The sequence below is a fragment of the Lutra lutra genome, chromosome 2 (genome assembly GCF_902655055.1).
Source record: "Lutra lutra chromosome 2, mLutLut1.2, whole genome shotgun sequence".
In the NCBI taxonomy this organism is placed as follows: Eukaryota; Metazoa; Chordata; class Mammalia; order Carnivora; family Mustelidae; genus Lutra; species Lutra lutra.
Window position 1 is genome coordinate 118368577 of NC_062279.1, and position 20828 is coordinate 118389404.

General features: G+C 35.5%; 1 protein-coding gene and 1 long non-coding RNA gene across 3 annotated transcripts in view; one reads left to right on the top strand and one right to left on the bottom strand.

Moving 5' to 3' along the window:
* The window catches only part of MYOZ2 (myozenin 2), a 38765-nt gene that overhangs the window by 8462 nt on the left and 9475 nt on the right, over positions 1–20828 (top strand). For both annotated transcript variants that reach the window (XM_047718331.1, XM_047718332.1), the window contains exons 3-5: positions 8647–8816; positions 14831–14960; positions 20604–20787. In XM_047718331.1, coding sequence (XP_047574287.1) covers positions 8647–8816; positions 14831–14960; positions 20604–20787 — 484 coding nt within the window. The remainder of the gene's footprint in view (positions 1–8646; positions 8817–14830; positions 14961–20603; positions 20788–20828) is intronic.
* LOC125093331 (uncharacterized) lies at positions 327–8731 on the bottom strand. The gene is made up of 3 exons (XR_007125211.1): positions 8611–8731; positions 7762–7911; positions 327–456 (listed from the first exon to the last, which is right to left on the bottom strand). It is a non-coding gene; the product is annotated as an uncharacterized LOC125093331 (long non-coding RNA).

Genomic DNA, 20828 nt, shown 5'->3' on the forward strand with positions numbered 1-20828 from the left:
TCAAAAAGTTGGGCACCTGGGTGGCCCAGTTGGTTAAGCCACTGCCTTTGGCTCAGGTTATGATCCTGGGACCCTGGGATTGAGCCCCACGTGGGGCTTCTGTCAGTGGGGAGTTTGCTTCTTTCCTTCTCTCTCTTATTCTCTCTCTCAAATAAACAAATACAATCTTTTTAAAAAAGAATCAAAAAGTTGAAAGAGCCCATCCTGTAACTCTCTCCAGATTACTGAGGTATATATTCATAGATATGTTGAAAATAACCTAGCTTCTCCTTCCATGTTCCAAGAATTCACAGTAAAAAAGTTTCCAAACACTTGCAGATAAACGAAGGTGAATATTACCTGTAGAACTCAGCAGGGTTGGCAAGCAAATCCCAGGCAACTGTTATAAAACACCCTCATTTACTTTGCTCTCTTCCTCCAATCCTTTTTCACAGGTAATCTCTGCTTCCCTGGGGACTGTAAAGCATGTAAAGCATAGATTTTTTTTTTTTTTTTCCCATATGGGAGATCAGACAAAGCTGCTCTGCATTGCTTTGGGGTGGGGGAGGCTATAAATTTTTTTCATTAAAGTTTTTTTTAATAATACACTTAATTTTTTAGAGCAGTTTCAGGTTTACAGAAAAACTAAGCAGAAAATAGCGTGTTTCCATATACCCCTTCTCCTCCCAACATATAGTTTCCCCTATTATTGACATCTTACCTTGTCTTAGTAGGATATACTGGTTTTGGCTGATGAACCAACACTGATACACTATTAAAAACTAAAGTCCAGGGGCACCTACATGGCTCAATTGGTTAGGCATCCAACTCTTGGTTTCAGCTGGGGTCATGGTCTTGGGGTCCTGGGATCAAGCCCTGAGTTGGGCTCCACACTCAGTGCCAACTCTGCTGGAGATTGTCTCCCTCTCCCTCTCTCTCTACTCCTCATGCACACATACACTCTCTGTCTATAAAATAAGTAAATAAAGTCTTTAAAAAAATAGCTAAAGTCCATAGTTTACATTAGGGGTCATTCTTTGTGTTATAGTGTTTTATGGGCTTTCATGAATGCATAATATCATATGTCTGCCATTATAATACCATAGGGAATAGTCTCACTGCCCTAGAAATCCCTTGTACTCTACTTGTTTATCCCTACTTCCTCCAACACCCCCCAACCCCAAGCCCTTGGCAACCACTGATTCTTTGACTGTCTTCTGGAATTTTGTCTTTTTCAGAATATCATGTAGTTGGAACCATACAGTGTGTAGTCTTTACTGACTAGCTCCATTCACTTAGCAATTTACAATAAGGATTATTCATGTCTTTTTATGGCTTGGTAGCTTTTTTTTTTTTTTTTTGAGGTAATTGTAGTTCATATGCAATTCTAAGAAATAATACAGAGCTGTCACATCATGTACCTTTTCCTAATTTTCCCCAAGGTAATGTCTTGCAAAGCTATAGTATACTATCACAATCAGAATATTGTCATTAATATGGTCAAGAGACTCCTGCCAATTACTACTCTGCTCTTTATTTCTCTCTCTCTATTTTTTCATTTCAAGAATGTTATATAGATGATTTATATATATTCAGTGTGTAACCTTTGGGGATTGGCTTTTTTCACTCAGTGTAGTTCTCTGGAGATACATCCAGGAGATGCATGTTTCAATAGTTTTTCCCTTTTTATTGCTGAGTACTGAGTACCATGGTATGGATAGACCACAGTGTTTTTAACCATTTACCCATTGAACTATGTCTGGATTATTTCTGTTTTGTTTTTACTTGAGAAAAAAAAACTGCTATGAACATTTGTACATAGCTTTTTACATGAACATGAGCTTTCATTTTACTGGGATAAATGCCCAGTGTTACTACTAATTCTATGGTAGGTTTTTAACAGAAATTACCAAGTTACTTTCCAGAGTGGTTGTACCATTCTACATTTCCAACAGCAATGTATGAGTGATCTAGCTTCTCCACACCTTCCCCAGCTTTAGGAGCAATCATTATTTTTCATTTTAGTCATTCTGATAGTGACATCGCAATATGGTCTTCATTTGCATTTCCTTAATTTGAATTGACTGATGATGTTGAACATCTTTGTGTATGCTTATTTGCCATCTGTATATCCTCTTTGGTGAAATGTCTCTTCATGTCTTTGGCCCATGTTCTAATTGGATTGTTTGCATTTTTACTGGTGAGTTTTGAGAGTTCTTTATATATTCTAGCTTGTTGTCAAATATGGTTTCCCACTCTGTAGCTTGTCTTTTTATTCATGTAAAGGTCTTTCTTAGAGCAAAAGTTTTTAATTTTGATGAAGTTCAATTTATCAGTTTTTCCTCTAATGAATTGTGTCTGAGGTGTCAAGTTTAATTGTGTTTTGCCCCACTCTCTATCCCAAAGATATGATCATGTAATTTTTCTTCTCTAGCCTATTAATATGGGAGAATATATTGATTTTTGAATATTAAAGCAGTCAGTATCCCTGGAATAAATTCTACTTATTCATGGTATAGAATTCTTTTTATATATTGTTGAATTTTAATTATTAATATGTTATTAAGGGTTTTTGCTTCTATATGTATGAGGAATATTGGTCTGTAGCTTTCATTTTTGTGTCTTGTTAGTTTTGGTATCAGGGTAATATTATCTTAATAAATAAACTGTGAACAGTTCTCTCATCTTCATTTTCAGGCAGAGATTATGAATTGGGTGTTAATTCTTGAAATGTTTGGTAGAATTCTCCAGTGAAATTATCTACCTCTGAAAATTTCTTTTTTGGGAGATTTAAAAATTATAAATTAGATTCTATTTATAGGATTAATCAACTTCTCTACTTCATACTGGTGAGATGTGATATTTTGTGTTTTTCAAAAACTGGTGACTTTTTTTAAGTTTTCAAATTTATGTGAATTAATGTATAATGTGGTTCATAGTATTCACTTTTTATCCATTTGCTATCTAGAGTGTCTATGTCTCCTGTAGTTCCTTCCTTCATGCCTATCATTGGTAATTTGTGTCTTTTATATTTTTGTCTGTGTCAGTCTAGCTAGAGATTTGTCAATGCTATTTATCATTCAAAACTCAATTCCATGTTTAACTACTTTTTAATTTCTGCTGTTATATTTATTATTTCCTTCCTTCTGCTTGCCTCAGGTTTATTTTGCTCTTCTTTCTCTAGGTCTTTTTTTTTTTTTTTTTTTTTTTGAGAAAGAAAGAGAATGTATGCATACATGCATGAAAGCCAGGGGGTGCTTTCATGATGAAGGTGATGAAGGGGAGAGGAAGAGGGAGAGAGAGAATCTTAAGCAGGCTCCATGTTCAGTGCGGAGCCCCCCTTGGGCTTGATCTCAGGATACTGGGGTCTTGATCTGAGCTGAAACCAAGAGTTGGACACTTATCTGACTGAGCTACCCAGGTACCCCCTTTTTCTAGGTTTTTAAGGTAGAAGCTTAGATTATTCATTTGAGACTTTTTCTTTTTTTTAGTGTATGCATTTAGTGCTATAAATGTCCCTCTCAGCTCTGCATTAACTATATCTCATAAATTTTGACATGCTTTGTTTTTATTTTCATTCAAATCAATGATATTTTTTTCTTATTTCCCTTGAGACTTCCTCTTTGACCCATGGATTATTTAGAAGTATGTTGTTTAGTTTCCAAATGTTTAGAGATTTTCCTATTATCTTTCTGTTACTGATTTCTTTTTTTTTTTTTTAAGATTTTATTTATTTATTTGACAGACAGAGATTACAAGTAGGCAGAGAGGTAGGCAGAGAGAGAGGGGGAAGCAAGCTCCTCACCGAGGAGAGAGCCCGATGCGGGGCTCGATCCCAGGACCCTGGGATCATGACCTGAGCCGAAGGCAGAGGCTTTAACCCACTGAGCCACCCAGGTGCCCCTTTCTGTTACTGATTTCTAATGTGATTCCACTGTAACCAGAAATCACATTCTGCACAAGTTTAACTCTTTTAAATTTTTTGAGGTTTATTTTATGGCCCAGGATATGGTCTACCATCATATATGTTCCATGATCACATATGGGCATTCTGTTGTTGTTCAGTAGAATCTAATTCTGTAAGTGTCAATTAGATCTTCCTGGTTAATGGTATTATTGAGTTCTTTTGTAATGTTGCTAGTTTTTCTCTCTGTTATTCTATCCTTTTTTGAGAGAGGAATGTTGAAGTCTCCAACTATAACTGCAGATTTGTTTGTTTCTCCTTTCTGTTCTTTAATTCTTTTTGTTGTTGCTATTGTTGTTTGGTGCATACACATTTAGAATTTTTAAATCTTCTTGGTGGATTGAACTTTTAATCATTATATGATGCTTTTTCTGTCTCTGGTAATTGTCTTTGCTTTGAAGTCTACTTTATTTGGTATTAATATGACCACTCCTGATCTCCACTGATTGATGTTTGCTTGATGTATCTTTTTCCATACTGTTACTTTCTTTCTTTTTTTTTTTTAAGATTTTATTTATTTATTTGACAGAGAAAGAGACCACAAGTAGGCAGAGAGGCAGACAGAGAGAGGGGGAAACAGGCCCCCCACCGAGCAGAGAGTCCAATGTGTGGCTCGATCCCAGGATCCTGATTCATGACCTGAGCTGAAGGCAGAGGGCTTAACTCACTGAGCCAGCCAGGCGCCCCTTTCTTTCTTTTTTTTAAGTTTATTTATTTATTTGAGAGGGAGGGAGAGAAAGTGTGTGCAAGTGGGGGGAGGGGCAGAGAGAGGACAAGAGAGACTCTCCCCTCAAGAGAGAGGACAGAGCCTGACACAGGGCCTAATCTCATGATCCTAAGATCATGACCTGACTCAAAATCAGGAGTTAGATGCTTAAGTGACTGAACCACGCAGGTGCCCATCCAGCCTGTTACTTTCAACTTGCCTATATTATTTAACTTACTTATTTGAAGTGAGTTTCTTGTAGATAGCATATAGTTGGATCACGTTTTTTAATCCAATCTGCAGGCTTTGTACTTTAATTGATATATGTAGAACATTTATATTTAATGTGATTATTGATGTGTTAGGGCTTCACTCTATCATTTTATTTTTTGTTTTCTGTTTGTTGCCACTGTTTTACATTTCTGTTTCCTTTTTCCTATTTTTCTATCGCCTGCTTAAACATTTTTAAGATTTCCATGTCTCTTTATCTACAGTGATTTCAAGTCTATCTGTAATAGCTTTTTTAGTAGTTGCTCTAAGAATTACATTACATATGTATAACTTATCAAAGTCTACTGATGACAGGATCCCTGGGTGGCTCAGTCAGTTAAGTGTTTGCCTTTGGCTCAGGTCATGATTCCACAGTTTTGGGATTGAGTCCAGCATCGGGGTCCTTGCTCAGTGAGGAGACTGCTTCTCCCTCTGCCTGCCTCTCCTCCTGCTTGTGCTCTCTCTCACCTCTCTGACAAATGAATAAATAAAATCTTTAAAAATAAATAAATAAAGTCTACTGATGTCAGCACTTTATCAATTCAAGTGAAGTACAGAAAACTTACCTTCATGTCCCTTTATCCTCCTCTATTTATAACATAATTGTCTTAACTATTTCTTCTATATATATATTTATAATTATATCAGTTTTTGCTTCTAACATCAAACATAATTTAAAAACCTAAAGAGGAGAAGGGAAGATTATTGTACTTACCCACACTGTTGCTCACTATAGTCTTTCTTTGCTCTATATTTTGTTTCCTTCTGTTTAAAGAACTCCCCTTAGTTTTCTCCTATGGTCTGAATGTTTGTGTCCCTACCAAATTCATATACTGAAGTCCCAATGCTCCTGTGATTATTAAGAGATGGAATCTTTGGAGGTGATTAAGTCTTGACAGTGGAGTCCTTGTGAAAGAGATAGTGCCCGTATAAAATAGGTCCAAGAGAGCTACCTGTCCCTTCCACCATGTGAGAAAACAGCAAGAAATCATCAATGTGGAACCCAGAAGGGGGTTTTCACCAGAACCTCAACCATGCTGGCACCTATATCTCAGACTACCAGCCTCCAAAACTGTGAGAAAGAAATATCTGTTATTTAGAAGACACTGGTCTTTGGTGTTTTTTTATTGCTGCCCAAACCACTGTTTTAGAATAGGTCTCCAGGAAACAAATTCTAGTTTGCATTCATCTGAAGATGTCTCAAATTCTCCTTCATTTTTAAAGGATATTTTCACTGCGTATCAGATTCTGGGTTGATAGTTTTTTTCTTTCCATAATTTTGTGCCACTTTCTCCTGGTTTTCATGGTTTCTGGTGATAAATTCACTGTAATTCTCATTTTTCCCTTCCCTATATGTAAGTTGTCATTTTTCTCCAGCTGCTTTCAAGGTTTTTTTTGTCTTTAATTTTTAGAAGTTTATAATATGTCTTGTGACATTCTATAGATTTATCTTGTATAAGACACTCTTAGCTTCTTGAATCTGTAGATTTATCTTTCTTGCCTAATCTGGGAGTTTTTAACCATTATTTCTTTTATTTTTAAGAGATTTTATTTATTTATTTATTAGAGAGAGAGAAAGCACGAGAAGGGGGAGGGTCAGAGAGAAGCAGACTCCCCGCCAAGCGGGGAGCCTGGTGTGGAGCTTGATCCTGGGACTCTAGGATCATGACCTGAGCCAAAGGCAGATGTTTAACTGACTGAGCCACCCAGGTACTCCAACCATTATTTCTTTGAATATTTTTCCAGCCCCACTTCCTTCTCCTCTCCTGGCTTCAGTGACACAAATGCTGTATCTTTTGTTCTAGTCCCACTAATCCCTAAGGTTTTCTTCTTTTTTTTTTTCAGTTTATTTTTTCCTCTGTTGTTCTTATTGAGTGATTTCTATTATTCTATCTCCCAGTTCACAGATTTTTCTTTTTCCTTTCTCCCCTCTATTCTGCTACTGACTCCATCCATTAAACTTCTACTTTGGTTATGTATTCTCAGTCCTAAATTTTCCATTAGGTCTTTATAGCTTTTATTTCTCTGCCATGACTTTTTATTTCTTTGCTGTAGCTTTCTATTTTTTCATTTCTTTCTAGGAGCTTTTAATTGCCTTTTGAATCATTTTTATCATGGCTGCTTTGAAATCTTGGTTGTGTAATTTTAATATCCCAGTCATCTCATGTTGGCATCCTTTTTCATTTGGTTTGAGATCTTCCTGGTTCCTGGTATGAAAAGATTTTTTATGAGCTTGGAAATTTTCATATTATGTTCTAAGACTCTTGTTCTTATTTAAGCCTTCTTTTTCATCTACGCTGGTCTGACACTGCTTCAGCCAGGGAAGAACAGTGCCACCTCATCACTATCAGGTGGAAGTAGAAGTGCAGGCTCCCCACCTGGCCTCATTGAAACTTGAGGAGACGAGCTCTTAACTACTGATAGGATGGGGTGGTAGTTTGAAATCCCCACATGGTCTCCACTAACACGCAGAGAGGGAGGGTTGTTACTGGCTGACAGAGAGGAAAGTCCCAGCTTCTTCCTTGGCTTTTCTGATACCACCCCTTTGGGAATATTGGGGCACCTTTTTACAGCCTCAGAGTGGTAATATTCTGAGCTTCTCACTTGGACTTTGTTGCTATGGATAGGGCCCAAGGTTTTTCTTTGGTATCTTGCTGAAGTAGAGTGGCTATTGTCTAAGTTTTCTGTTTTTTTTTTTTAGGCTGCTCCTTTCCTAATCCTTTAGCTAATGATAACTGTCTTTTGTTAGGGTTTTTTTTCGTCAACACTTGTTGGTGTGTCTGGGATGCTATCATCTTAGCTCCAAGTCTGGGATTTAGCTTATAAAACCCAGAGAACTCACCACCACATTGTTCCTTGAATCCTGAGTCTCCTAGTTAATTGTCTTCTCTTCACCTTTCAGAGTCTTCTTATGTTGTATACATAATGTCCAATGTATTTCGTAGAATTATAGGGAACATCTCCTATATTTAAGGCATGGCGGACACAAAGACTAAAACATTTAAAAAATGCAAACTATTAAATAAGTAAAATGGAATCAAGTAACTGTGATTCAGTGCTATGGGGATATGAAAAAGGCATGTATAATTATGAATAGAGATTTAGTGAAGGGATTCACAGAAATAGCATAAGCTAGGTTGGGAATGATTTGTTCATTCAGTAGTTACCACCTGCCTACTTTATACTAGGTTCCTTGATGATGGCTGTAGAATGAATGGTATTTTGACAGAGATCGGGAAATGGAGTGGCACAGATGGCAGGGTAGGCACTCAAGCAATAAGGACAGCTGAAACACACATATAAATTTGGGGTGCCAAACAGAACTTATTAAAACTATAAGCAGTGCTGTTTGAAAACTCATTAAATTTGGAAACACTAAATTATACTAATAGTGTTATTAGCTAACTTTCATTTACTCTATGTGCCAGATACCATAGATAAGTGATTTATATGAAGCATTTTATTTAATGCTCATATCAAGCATATTCAGTAGGTATTATCCAAACTTTAGAGATGAGGAGCCTCAGGCTTAGAAAAATAAGTAACATATCTATAATCATACAGTTAGAAAGTAAGGGAGCTAGGATTCAACCTAAAGCAGTCTGAGTAAAAAGTCTCTATCTTACCCACTACACTAGCATATAGCAGGCAATAAATTATGGAATTTAGCAAAGCCTTTAAAGATGCTTACCTTGGGGTTTTCATGTACATGAATGTTGTTTTACAGATGTAGATGCCATGCACCTGGGCAAAAAAGTCAGCATCCCCAGAGACATCATGTTGGAAGAATTATCCCATCTCAGTAATCGTGGCGCCAGACTATTTAAGATGCGACAAAGAAGATCTGATAAATATACATTTGAAAACTTCCAGTATGAATCTAAAGCACAAATAAATGTAGGTATAACTTGATTATGTGGTGTCTAAATAAAGAGGTAGCATTTCTAAGTGTATCTGTATCACTGGATTCCCAAACAAGTATTCTACATATTTATTCAATGTATTTTTTCTGTGGATTTTGTTAGATCTTTTTTTATGATAATAAATAGTTTAGATGAACAAACAAAAGAAGTATTATATATGTTACGAATATCTTTTTAGTTCAGTAGGGACATGGCAAACCCATAAATTTGGCACTGAAAAGCTGGTGTGTTCTGCTAAGAGGAGGGAGAGGGAGTAGAGATTGGCGGAACTAAAAGTTTCCATGGTCTTATCTCTACTAGTTAAATGTTTGGGATGGAAACACTTCCAAAGCACACAGCACTCCACAAAGTAAGCGTAAGCATTTTGCTGGCTGAATACATCCTGGCACTGAAACGTGCCTGAGAGCGACAGACATAGTTGAGCTTCTCTCCCTCAAAGCATTTATTCCACATCATATAAGGAAGTCTGATACCTATTAATAACAAAACCAAGGTGGACAAAACTCTTTAGACCAAAGTTTTCCTCAGCTGAAAAATAATAAACAAATGAACAGACAAATTAATTACATTATATTTTACATATTGCACTTATACTATGTTCTTTTAAACTGTCATGTAGAGAGGAAAACAACTAGTTTTGGGGGATTGGCTTTAAAAATAAAATACCAAGCATGAAGAATCAAAAGGGAATAAAGAACTGGTTCTAAATTTAAAGAGGTGGTGGAGACTATAACAAATTTAAATTTTATTTACTGAGGGTTTCTTCCTACAGCTATGGGAAGTCTGTAACTTTACTTGTGAATTTAAACCCTACCATTTGCTAGCTGCCATCACGAATCAGTTGTTTTGAATGGACATCTCACTTCTTTACAAGAAACAGACTAGTTTCACTGAGATCTTTTATAGTTAGTTATATAACTAACATCTGCATCCAGAAACACTGAAATGTTAGTTATTCAAAATGTCTGTTTCTCTGGTTAACAATAAATGGAGAACAACTTAAATGAAATAATTTATTTTGCACATTAACAAGTCTCATCCAACATGCATAAAGTGTAGTTATAACTATGAATTCAGTTAGACATCAAATCTTACTGAACTACAGTATTTACATTTGTGAGGGATGATTTTTCACTTGAAGTCATGGATAAATATAATGTTATGTTACTTTATAATTATGTCTGATATCTAGTTATCAAAAATGATTGTAGCTAATACAGTGTGAGACTAAAATAATCCCTATCTCAGCTGATGGAGTCTAATTATATAATTATATTCTTTTAATAATGACAACAGCTTTAAGGAGTAGTATAAAATAAGGCAGCTTAAGGAAATTCTTTGAGAGGTCATCTACAAGTCTAGACATCTGAATAAATGAGTAATTCCAGTTTTCATAACTTATACTTACATATTTAAGTCTATGCTTTAACTACAGTTCTGGAGCAAGGGACAATGAGTGTTTAAATGTAATTATAAACACAACATATTCCCTCATCTCCAGTGTCTGAGTTTATTTTCATTAACCTGTGGCCAAATGTTCTAATTATACATAAAATCTAAGAACATGCTTTGATAGTTTTTCAGTATTCCTAGAAAGTTGGACACTAAATAAATAAAATAGTCCAAAACAGGCATATTGAAATAAACAATTAAATGCTGATAAGTAACTTAGAGCAACAAACAATTTAATGTATGCCATGAACTTGTATGTCATTGAGTTCCATAACATACATACTCTGAAGTCTGATGAAATCTACTCTCTCTTTAGAAATGAGGAACGTAGTGTTCAAGGAAGTATATTCATTTATCTTAAGCAACACTATAATAAAGAAGATTGAAACCCAACTCTCAGAATTCTAGAATTCTTGGTACTGCCACTTATCATGGTATAATCAAAGGAAACTGGGTTGGAAACTAGGAGACCAGGGTTCCATCCCAGCCATCCTACAAGCTATGCAATTTGGAGTCCATTTAAAAGTTTCTTTGCTTTCCTGGACCTGTTTTCTCATTTAGAAAATGAGTGAATGGACTCAAATGTTCTCTGAAGTGTCTTCTTTAATGATCTATATTTAATTCTAAAATTGACCTGTATGATAAATTATTGAGGAAAATAGTGAACCACATTATATAATGATATATTTGCTTTATCTAGGCATTAGATTGCAACTAGGAGCAAGCCTTGTTAATATGAGAGGAATTTTAAAAACAATATTAGGTTCAGATCTATTTCCATTCATTTATTTACACTTTTGGCAAATATTTATTGAATGCCTACTGTGTTCTAGATAGGATGCTGGGAGTTCAAAGACAAATAAATACAGCTTTTGTGTAGTGAAAGGGAAACAAAATAACATTGAAAGATAGAAAACAACTATTACTTATAGTCTACTTCTTGAATCATCTTTATATGATTTAAATCACATTTTCCTGATTTATTGACTATATTTTCTGAAATGAACTTTTATTGTTTCCCTTAAGCTATACTGTCAAAATAATTATTTAACTCTATATACATGTCTTATTTTATTATAATGTTTAGGACATCATTAGATGAAAATATAAAGCAACTCCCTGGTAATTTAATGCCATTTGTTCAAATATTAATTATCATCTTAAAAATTAAAAAAATAGGTCAGCTTTGGTCACACTCTGCTGCTGAGAAACTGGCATATTCAAGCCACACAAACTTTATGACATAAATAATAACAGGAAATGTGCTTTCTTAACAAGAAATGAAGATCCACTGCTTTCTACACAAGCCAATTTTGAACCCTTAGTTCATGACTGATCAAATTCCTTTTTTTTTAAAGATTTTATTTATTTATTTGACAGAGAGATCACTAGTAGGCAGAGAGGCAGGCAGAGAGAGAGAGAGAGAGAAGCAGACTCCCTGCCAAGCAGAGAGCCCGATTCGGGGCTCCATCCCAATACCCTGAGATCATGACCTAGGCCGAAGGCAGAGGCTTAACCCACTGAACCACCCAGGGCCCCCCCCCTTTTTTTAAATAGTCTCCATGCCCAATGTGGAACCTAATGTAGGGCTTTAACTCGTGACCCTGAGATCAAGACCTGGACTGAGATCAAGAGTTGGACACTTAACTGAGCCACACAGGTACCCCAACTCATGAAATTCTTGCACCAATAGACAAAAAAATAAAATGGATGAAGAAAATGAGCATTTAAGGAAAAATAAAATAGAAGAATGATTCATGATAATTAAAATTATCTTCTACAAATCACTATAAAATGATATTGAGGAAAACAATCTACATTTTATAGTAAAGATTACATACATATTTGGTAATCATGGACTTTTTGAAATCTGTTGAGATCTTATATAATACTGGGGAAAGAGGAAGTATACTATAAAAAGTAATTCCAAAATAAGACTAAACTAAATATACTGAGATTCTCAAAATATATTTATTTGGTGCAAAAAATAACCTCTATGTATTTAGTACAAATTATAGAACAGGTTTTTTTTTAAAAAATCCTTTTATTTCTATTGATATTTCAACAGAAATCATGTAATAGACCTTATCTATAACTTCTATGTTTATAACCTATAAGATGCTGCATTAGTTTTATTTTGTTTAGGGTCAACTTAATTGAAATAAAAAGAAACACATTTTCATTTACCTCTTCAACTTTTCATGAAGGGAATCACATATGATGGAACTCTATAATTTAAGGCTTGTCATAACTAAAGTAAGTTGCTACCCAACTATTATTAGGCTTTGTTTGTATACTTAACAATGACAATAGAAATACTGGGTGTCTCCTGATAATTAATGACTAGCTAGAAACAGTTGATTGTCCTGTTCACTAATCCCCAGGAAAAAGTCTCTAATGAAAGTCAGTATTACAATTCTTAAAATACCATAGATGGAATGATTTGTAAGTTTAGTTGAAATGCATTTCACGGAACTTAGGAAAAGAATCCTAAATGCATGATAGTCCTATATTTATCTCAACTGGCTTTTTGTTTATAATTAACATTTTAAGAAGTGGTATAAGTTCAGAGTGAGAAAACATACTAATCTGGTCAAATAAATCTAACACTTAAGATAATAACTACATTCAAAATGCTAAATACTAATATTTCTGAGTACAGCATTACACCAGTCTTTAGAAATTATTCTTTATTGTCTATGGAATAAAATATCAACTCTTCTGCCTAGTAATCAAACCCTGTGCTCACCTAACAAACATTATCTCTCATGTCTTTGCACCTTTCCACAAGCCAACTCACCATTGCTTACATGTGCCCTATTCATTTCCACAGCAGCTTTACCCATGGTGCTGCAGAGAATAAGGTGAATTTTGTAAAAATCACCTGGCAAGGGGCTGTTGGTTGGGTTAAGCCTGAAAATGAGGGTGAAGATTATTTTGGTATTAAATACAAAATTATTTTTCAACTATCATTATAAATGAATGCAGAAGTGATAAAGCATTTCCAATTATTTTTTGCTTATGTCACACAGAGAAAAGTCAAAGTTGGTTTTTATTTGCTGTTCTCTTCACTAAGTTTTTCTTTTTAGGGTTAAAAAAATTGACTTTATATACTTCTTAGATAGACTGGCTTTTTTTTTTTTTAAGATTTTATTTATTTGACAGAGAGAGACACAGTGAGAGAGGGAACACAAGCAGGGGGCTGGAAGAGGGAGAAGCAGGCTTCCCGCAGAGCAGGGAGCCTGATGCGGGGCTCAATCCCAAGACCTTAGGATCATGACCTGAGCTAAAGGCAGACCCTTAATGATGAGCCACCCAGGCACCCCAGTTGGCTTTTTTTCTAAAACACATATTTTGGGATGTCTGGGTGGCTCATTTGGTTAAGCCTTTGGCTCAGGTCCTGATCCCAGGGTCCTGGGATGGAGCCCCACTGTAGGGCTCTCTACTCAGCAGGGAGTCTACTTCCCCCCCTCTCCCTCTGCCTGCTGCTTCCCCTGCTTGTGCTCTTTTTCTTTCTCTCTCTTTCTCTGTGTCAAGTAAATAAAATCTTTTAAAAAATAAAATAAAACATAAATATTTCTCAGATAAAATTAAAACAATTCTTTATTATAGAGATAAGGCCTAGTCATGCTTCTAAGAACATTACCTATTAAAATGTCTTTTTTCTCTGTTAAAATGAAGATTGACTGTTTTTAGAAGTGCTATATTAATGTCATAGAATAAATCCTAAATTATAATCATAAAACAAATTCACCTAAAACTTAAAAGACAAACATTTCTTTTAAGCATTTTGTTTCCTAGAAATCCCAAATTCTTCCTTTTTACAGATCTATGCAGCTTCAAGTATATTTTTTTATACAGCTGGTGTTCAAATTTCAGATTAAATTTTAAATTAAAATTAAATATAAACACTATAAATAGAGATAGTAATGTAACAATGACTAAGCCAAATGTTTGGCCAGTATGCTCTATAATACTAGATTATTAAAGACTTAAAAATTAAATAGATTCACCTTTATGGGGACTTTGTGAATAGTACATTAATTAATTGATACAAAGCCCTAGATACTGCCTGGCACATAGTAAGGTTCAATTAATTATTGTTAACTGGAATGTTATCATAAAACATATCTTTTTTTTTTTTAAAGATTTTATTTATTTATTTGACAGACAGAGATCACAAGTAGACAGAGAGGCAGGCAGAGAGAGAGAGGGAAGCAGGCTCCCCGCTGAGCAGAGAGCCCGATGCGGGACTCGATCCCAGGACCCTGAGATCATGACCTGAGCCGAAGGCAGCGGCTCAACCCACTGAGCCACCCAGGCGCCCTCATAAAACATATCTTAAGTTAGTATCAGTAAAAGTTCTCATTCAATAGCTCCAATTACATATAAGCTATTGAGACCCCAAGAAACAAGGCAGTGGCGCCGTACTTAAATTTTAAATATACCAGTGGAGTTTTGCACATATGGTGTCTCCATGTTAGTGTGTCTAGTATTTTTGAGTTTTCAGCAGAGTTTATTTTTGATCACATACAGCACAACATTGCCATGCAGAATGGGAAACTGGATGGAAGCAACTTGGAAGGTGGCTCACAACAAGCCCCATTTACCCCTCCCAACACTCCGGATCCACGAAGTCCCCCCAATCCAGAAAACATTGCACCAGGTAACTATTCCCTTAGAAACAATAAATAAACAATAAGTAAAATAAACAGGATGAAATTGCTCTGCACTTAAATCTATGACTCAGGTCATCTGGATGCTTTAGTAAATGGTATCTAAATGACACGGCTTTACTCATTACATGTCTATTTTGTGGTTAAGTTCAAGATAAATATAAAGATTCAGATCTAAGGAGTCATGTTAAACATCTACTATGTTCTTTCAGATGGTTCTTTATATTTGTTACATTAAAAATTGAGTCACTTATAATTACATTGACATTCTATTTGTATAGGACTATAATTTATGAAGTGCTAATCTTGTCTTCTTTAATTTCAAAATAACTCTGATATATTTATTACAGTCCTCATTTTACAAATTAAGAAACTGAGGTCACAAATGGTTATAAACTCATTGATTGATCAAGAATTAAATCCAGTTACCAAATTTACAGATGCCTTGTGAAATTGACCTTGTGGAGATTACTATCATTATTCTCTGCTTCCTTAAAGGACGTTAAATGCAATTCTTCAAGATTGCCTATTTGTTTATTATCTTAAAAGGGAAATAAATCCTTATCTAATGAGTATATGTTACTCAGAAATATTGTTAGATTTTGAAATATTAAATGTCACAAGAATTACCTACTTAGACAACACCGTTTCAAAATAAATGACAGCAACTGGGCACCTGGGTGGCTCAGTGGGTTAAAGCCTCTGCCTTCAACTCAGGTTATGATCCCCAGGGTCCTGGGATCGAGCCCCACATCGGGCTCTCTGCTCGGCAGGGAGCCTGCTTCCCCCTCTCTCTCTCTGCCTGCCTCTCTGTCTACTTGTGATCTCTCTCTGTCAAATAAATAAAGTCTTAAAAAAAATAAATGACAGCAAGTATCTTCAAGTATTCCCTCAAGAGTACTGTACAAAGTAGATTTTTTAAAGACTTGAAATTAGCAATATCTATGTCATAGTTTTGTAAAATAAGCAATAAATTTAGCAAAAGCAATTCGAGTTCTTCTCAAATAGCCAGTTTTTGAAAATATGTAAGTAAAGCAACTGTACCATATTGAATCTTACTTAAAAATAAATTAACTCAGTCATTGATGTGCTTAGATTTATTAGGACATTCTTACTGAACACCATGAGAAAAAGCACTGATAGACAAAATAGCCCTGAAGGAGACTTAGACTTAGAATGTCTTAGAATGCGTAGAATGCAATTAGAATGCGTAGAATGCACTTAGAATGCGTAGAACTCTTAAGTGAAGCATCATAATAAAGTTGTCAAATGGCTTTAAAGTAGCCTTTTTTTTTTTTTTTTTTTTTTTTTTTTTGGTGGCAGAAAAGCAGGTAACAGATTCTACATATACAGTGTTAAGCACACAGGAGAAAAACAAGCCTAAGGATCAGACAGACCTGGGTTTAACCTTCTGGCTCCAACCATCCCTGCACATTTTACTACTGTGTTGGGAAAGAAAGTAACTCTCGTTGAGTCTCCATTGCCTCATCAGTAAAATAAGCAAAACAAATCTCACTGCACAGGGTTCTGAGAATTAAGTGTGATAAGTATAATCCCAACCATATAATAAAGTACAGTAGTCCTCCTTATCCACAGGGCATACACCCAAGACCCCAGTGGCTTCCTGAAACTGTGGGTAGTATCAAATCCTATATATACAAGGTTTTTTCCATACATACATACTTAAAATAAGGTTGCATTTATAAATTAGGGACAGTAAGAGGTTAACAACAATAACAAAATAGAACAATTATAACAATACACTGTAGTAAAACTTATGTGAATGTGGTCTCTCTCTCTCTTTCAAAATCTTATTGTACTATACTCACCTTTCTTGTGATGATGTGAGATGACGAAATGCTGGTGTGGTGAGATGAAGTGAAGCGAATGATGTAGGCACTGCGACATAGCGTTAGGCTATTATTGACTCTGACCGTGAGTCAGAAGAAAGAGCAGCTGCTTTGGGACAGGACCGGACGGAACCAGGATAACTGCCTTTAACTGAAACTGCAGAAAGTAAAACCACGGATAAGAGGGATACTACTGTATTTAGCTAAAGTTAATTCTTTCCCTATCAACTTTATATCCTTAAAACAGAAAAGAACACACACACATCCTTTTAGCTCCCACCACTATTTGACAACCTTCTGATTTCTAATGTTTAGAGTGTTTTTTGTTTGTTTTCTTAAATAGTAAAGAGAAGACATACAGAAATGTTTGTGTTGGTTCAGTCTGGTACTCTCAACACTGTGTTAGAACTTTTGTTATATAGTCATCATTGTAAACCATATCATGGCAAAAGGAATAAAAAAAATTCATCTCTACCCTCAAGGAATTCACCCTTGAGACAGTACAAAAGTTCATGTTACATTTGTTGTCTCACTTTCTCTCTGCATATATAATTTAATATCTTTGGCATTTTATTTACTGTCAGGAATATATACACACACATATGTGTAAATATTTATACATATATAAGTAGAACATTTAAAAGTATAAACTCATATAGTTCTTTAAATCTAAATATCCAGTTATTAAATATTAGGAAATGTCTATGTAACATAGACTAAGAAAAGGGGGAGTGTGGAGGTTATCAGGTAGTTTATCCTGAAACAGAGCAATGGACTCTTCCTTCTTGGTTGATAAGTTTAAAAGTATAGCAAACTGAAGAAGCAAACTTAAGCTTATCCTAATTTAGCAAGAATTATCCTTGGTTAACATACTATGTATCCAAAAGCTTTTTGAAAAGTTTCTTCAAACATGAATCAATAAGAGTATTATGATGCCATAATATTGCAGGAATTAAGTTCTTTGAATTTAAATCAGTTATGTTAAGGACAGTATTTATATTATCATGTAGTATTGTTGTAATGTAATATATCTGAGAACTTAAACATATTACATTCTTTCCTGTACATAATTCAGCATATCAAAAAAGTTATTAGTTAATTCTATCTATAAAAAGAAATTAGAAAACCAGGAATATTTTAAAAATGTGAAAAGATTAGACCCCTTATCATCTTTCAGTGTAGTAGGTTATTATGAAACTCTTATGAAAGTGATTATAAACATGAAAATATTCTAAGCAAACTTGGTTAGGAATAAAAAATACTAGATAGAAGGTTTACTAGAATTACAGTTATGGGATCATTATGTTTATGGGAAACTGAGAAAAAATACACAAAGGTAAAATAATTGTATTAGGGTAGTGGGATTTCAAGGAATTTTTTTAAAATATAAAATTCTAAAATGTCCAGTTTCTAGATGGTTGATATCTGATCACTTCTAGGAAAGGAATGGGAAATAAAATGTGCTAGTTATGATAATGGAGTTCTGTATACCGTACAAATGGAAAGCACAAGAAAAGTAACTCTGCTTTTCTGGGGGAGATAGGAAAGGTTCAATAGAAGAGGTAACCTCAAGCTAAGGCTTAAGGTAAGAATTTGCAGGTAGCAAGAATTAGAAAGAGCATTCCAGGCACAGGGAACTAATGAAGCAAGTAGAGAACCATAAGGGGACACAATATGTGTCAAGCAGATCCAAGTTCTGGAGCATAAAAGTGGGAGAGGAGAATGGCAGGAGCTGAGGCTGTGCTGAGTAATCTAGGTCTTTGTCATGGGTAGCCATCATAGCACCCTGGGAAAGGGAGGTCAGTGACATGATCCAGTTTTCCAGTTGGAAAGGTCACTCAGGCAGCACTGTGGAGAGTCTGGGGAGGAGTTGGAAACTAAAGGATGAGTATGAAGACTATCGTGAAAGCCCAGGCAAGGGGTGGTCAAGGCCTGAACCAAGGCAGTAGTAAAGGAAATGAAGAAAGAAGAAGGAATTTTCCAGAGCAAGTTTTCCCTGTGTTCTGTTTGCAAATCCCTTGCTTAAGATCTATAAGCCATACTTGAGACTTACTAAAGCCAAATCTCTGGAAGGAAGAACCCATGTAGCCCAAAGTGACTCAGAAATGAAGTTGAGAATTCTTAAGAAGTACAGCTGTACTTGGTGATCTGCTGTGGGAAAGAGAGGAAGTTTAGGATAATGCTTCTATCTTGGGCATCTGAGGGTAGTGTTGGTATTCATCAAGGATAACTAATATAAAGGAAGAACTAAGAACTAATATAAAGGAAGAACTAAGTAGAAAATGGCTACATATAGGTCAAGACAGATTATTAAGGATGTCAGGGGATATTCGTTTGGACAAATATAATGGGAGGCTGAACAGAAGAGCCTGGAGATTTAAAAAAAAAAAAAAAAAAAGAATCATCAATATGTAGGTCACAATTGTAACCAGGAATATAAATGGAATTTTCTGGGGAGAATGTATAGTATAAGAAAAGAGCTTTGAGTAGCTAAGTGGCAAGCATCAAAAGAGACCACCGTGAGATACTGGAGGTAACCAAAAGAAAAATTAAATTACTGCAAACAAGTAACTGCCTAGAGGTGGCATTATCAGCAAGATATTTTGGAAGAGATAAACTCTTCAGTGTAAAGAAAGGATAGACATGATTGTACAGGAGAAAGCAGAAAACATTTTAGAGAAGAGAAAGAGCCTCAGAAAAACCTAAAAGTAAGAGTGAACAAATGGTAAAGGGTTTTGACGTCGTGGAAAAAAGAATTAGGCAAAGGACACAATAAGGTTGTACGGTGGTGTAGTTGGAGAATACCCAGCTGCCTTTGAGTACTTGAAGAATGTCACTTTGATGCAGGTGAAAGCGCTTTAAAGTTGATGCCAGAAATTTGTGTGATTTTTAAATGGCACTTACAAAAAATTTCCAGCTCCCAGAAGAAGTGGAGGAGGTGAGACCAAGCAGAAAAGTTAGGTAAGAAATCTTTAGGAACAAAGTAAGCATGGGATGGGCACACCGGAGAATAAGATTGGGGCCTGATTAAAGCAATGGAAACAAGTTATTTCACCATTTTGAAGTTTAAATGGTTTGCAGATCACTTAACAATTTAAGATAGACAAGACCTAAAAATTACCTCTACCAGATCAGCCCCCAGAGGAGGGAGATTTTGTCTTCCCTGATCCTTCCCCAGCACCTAGACCACAGTAGACACTCAATATATATTTTTAAGTTAATTCATACACTCTGATATCTAAAGCCTACTATAAATTAATGTAAGGGCGGTGTGCCTGGGTGGCTCAGTGGGTTAAAGCCTCTGCCTTCAGCTCAGGTCATGATCCCAGGGTCCTGGGATGGAGCCCTGCATCGGGCTCTCTGCTCAGCAGGGAGCCTGCTTCCTCCTCTCTCTCTGCCTGCCTCTCTGCCTACTTGTGATCCTGTCTGTCAAATAAATAAATAAAATCTTTAAAAAAAATTAATGTAAGGGAAACAATTTTTTACAATTAAATGAATAGTTGCACTGAACAAATACATACTAGGATAATCAAGGAAGAAATACTTGTATGATTTGGTATAATTAAACATAAGGAAAAGTGGTTTCTTTTGAAATTCCTTAAGTTTAAAGGGGTTAAAAATGTCTTACAGTTTCAGGCTACTCTTTTCTAAGAGAGCATAAAAAGGATGCATTCTTCATAAGTTCACCCCCACTTGAAAAATTAAACATGGTAAAATGTTAGGTGGAGTTCAGTAACTCCTAGGCGCTCTGTATTTATTTATTCTTGCTATATTTTTCCAAAGGATATTCTGGACCACTGAAGGAAATTCCTCCTGAAAAGTTCAACACCACAGCTGTCCCTAAGTACTATCAGTCTCCCTGGGAACAGGCCATTAGTGGTGATCCGGAGCTTTTAGAGGCTTTATACCCTAAATTTTTCAAGCCTGAAGGAAAGGTAGAACTGCCTGATTACAGAAGCTTTAACAGGTAATCCAATTATCCTGGGTGATACTGTTGGCATCTAATAC